The sequence below is a fragment of the Penaeus monodon genome, chromosome 18 (genome assembly GCF_015228065.2).
Source record: "Penaeus monodon isolate SGIC_2016 chromosome 18, NSTDA_Pmon_1, whole genome shotgun sequence".
Lineage (NCBI taxonomy): Eukaryota > Metazoa > Arthropoda > Malacostraca > Decapoda > Penaeidae > Penaeus > Penaeus monodon.
In genome coordinates, this window is record NC_051403.1 from 41112518 (window position 1) to 41115017 (window position 2500).

General features: G+C 51.5%; 1 protein-coding gene across 1 annotated transcript in view; it reads right to left on the minus strand.

Moving 5' to 3' along the window:
• Positions 1–707: 707 nt before the first annotated feature.
• LOC119584509 (vegetative cell wall protein gp1-like) overlaps positions 708–2500 on the minus strand; it is an 8023-nt gene continuing 6230 nt past the window's right edge. The window contains exon 3 of the mRNA XM_037933160.1: positions 708–2500. This exon is cut by the window's right edge and continues 580 nt beyond it. Within this exon, the coding sequence (XP_037789088.1) occupies positions 835–2500 (1666 nt within the window). The 3' untranslated portion in view covers positions 708–834.

Genomic DNA, 2500 nt, shown 5'->3' on the forward strand with positions numbered 1-2500 from the left:
GGTCCAAAGTCTGCTCCAGTGTTGAAGGTGGGTCCAAAATCTGCCCCTGCTATTCCCACAGGATTAAAATTGCCTTGTGGGTTGATGATGGCTAAGGGTACACCAACACCTGGAGGACTGAAAGCGGCATTGCCAGGTTGAACTGGTAAACCAACATTAGAAACACTAAAAGCATTAGCGCCTTGTGTATCTAAACCAAATGCAGCTGGAGGAACAGCAAAATTGGAGGCATCTAGAGAAGTTCTGCTGTCAACTGTACCCTGAGGGGCACCGAAGCCAAGTGCATCCTGAGAGGCACCAAAAGCACCTACATCCTGAGGAGCCCCAAAACCTACTGCACCCTGCGGTGCACCAAAGCCAACTGCACCCTGGGAGGCACCAAAGCTTGTTGCATCCTGAGGGGCATCAAATCCTACTGCACCCTGGGTTACATCAAATTCAACTGGACCTAGAGAAGTACCAAATCCAGCTGCACCTTGAGGCACACCAAAGCCAGCTGCATCTTGAGGGGCACCAAAGCCAGCTGCATCCTGGGGAGCACCAAAGCCAGCTGTGTCTTGAATACCAAATCCAACTGCACCATTAGCAGCACCAAAATCACCAGCAATCTCAGGAGCCCCCAAAACAGCTGTATCCACAGGAGTTCCAATGCCAGCTGTTGCCTGAGAAGCACCAGAGCTAGGGAAGGCAAAATTTGTGACACCTTGAGTATTTCCGAAATTCGCAACTCCTAGGTTGCCGAAACTGGTTGGCACTTGTCCTAAATCATCTCTAGGAGCACCAAAGTTAGCAACAACTTGAGGTGTACCTAAGGCACCTGAAGTGGCCCCAAAGTTAGCAACAATCTGAGGAGCACCAAAACCAGCTGCTGCTTGAGGGGCACCAAAATCTGCTGCCTTGAGGGGCACCAAAACCAGCTGCTGCCTGAGGGACACCAAAACCAGCTGCTGCCTGAGGGACACCAAAACCAGCTGCTGCCTGAGGAACACCAAAACCAGCTGTGGTTTGAGATGCACCTGAATCAATTGCAACCTGAGGAGCAGCAAAACCAGCAGAAGGTTGAGCAGTAAAGCCAGCAGCAGGTTGAGGAGCAGCAAAACCAGCAGAAGGTTGAGCAGTAAAGCCAGCAGCAGGTTGAGGAGCAGCAAAACCAGCAGAAGGTTGAGGAGCAGCAAAACCAGCAGCAGGTTGAGGAGCGCCAATGCCAGTTGTAGCTGATGGAGCACTAAAGACAACTGGAGTTTGAGGAGTACTAAATCCAACAGCACTCTGCGTATTATCAAAAGCAGGTGTCTGTGATTGAGCGCTACCAAGTCCTGTCTCACCTCGGACAGTGATAGATGGCAAGGGGCTTGGTGTAGAAACACCTTGGAAGCCAGAAGCACCATGTGATACTCCTGTTACTCCTGCATCTGTAGGTACTGGGGATCCAAATTCAAATCGCTGAGTGTGGAATTCAAAAGCAGGAGTTGTATCAGCAGGAGAGACTGCTGGGGGAGCAGAGGTGAATGTTGGGGCAGGGGTTGTAAACGTTATGGCAGATGGAGCTGGTGTAGTGAATGTTTGTGAAGCAGGGGCAAATGTTTGGGCAGATGTAAAGAATGTAGGGGGAGGAGTAGTGAAAGAAGGAGCTGTAGGGATGAAAGGCGGGCCAGATTGAGTGGGTGTTTGGACAGCTGGGGTTGGAGGAGGACCACTTTGAGCACCATGGGCAGCAGCAAAGGTAGTTGGGGCAGGAAGAGAAGGGCTATGAGTTGGACTAGGCAGGCCTGCTTGGGAAGGACTAGCAACTGCAGAACCACCTGCTAGAATGTCAGAGCGGACAGGTGTTGAGTGTGGTGCTACAGGGACACCATACAATGTAGATGGATGTGGAGCTGGAGCAAAAGGCTGTGAGGCAACAGCTTGCCCACTGACAGGTGGTTGGGCAACAGGTTGTGGAGCTGGAGCAACAGCTTGACCACCAACTGGTGTACCATATTCTGTGCTAGGAGCAGGTGCAGGGGCAACAGGTTGTGATGCAAAAGCTTGGCCACTGCTGGGTTGCTGTGGGGCAGGTGCAGGTGTAGCAGGCTGTGAAGCAACAGCATGACCACCTACTGGTGCACCATATTCTGCGCTGGGCTGTTGTGGTAAAAACACTGGAGCAGTAGGCTGTGAAGCAACAGCATGACCTGCCGATGGTGTTCCATAGCCTGTACTAGGAGCTGGTGCTGGGGCAATTGGCTGTGATGCAACAGCATGTCCTGCAGTTGGTGCAGTATATTTTGTACTGGGTCGTTTTGTTGCAGAAGGTGATACAGCAATGAAAGCATGAGTTTCAACTCTTGGTTGTAAGATGACTGGTCTTTTGGAAGGACTGGAGCCAGTATTCACTTGCTTTGGGCCAGAGGCTGTGAAGAAGTTAACATTTCCAACTGGGCCAGATGGAGGCTCATACCCAGAACTGCCACTGATTGATTGGACCGTGCCACCTGTCAGCTTGGACAGTATCTGGGCA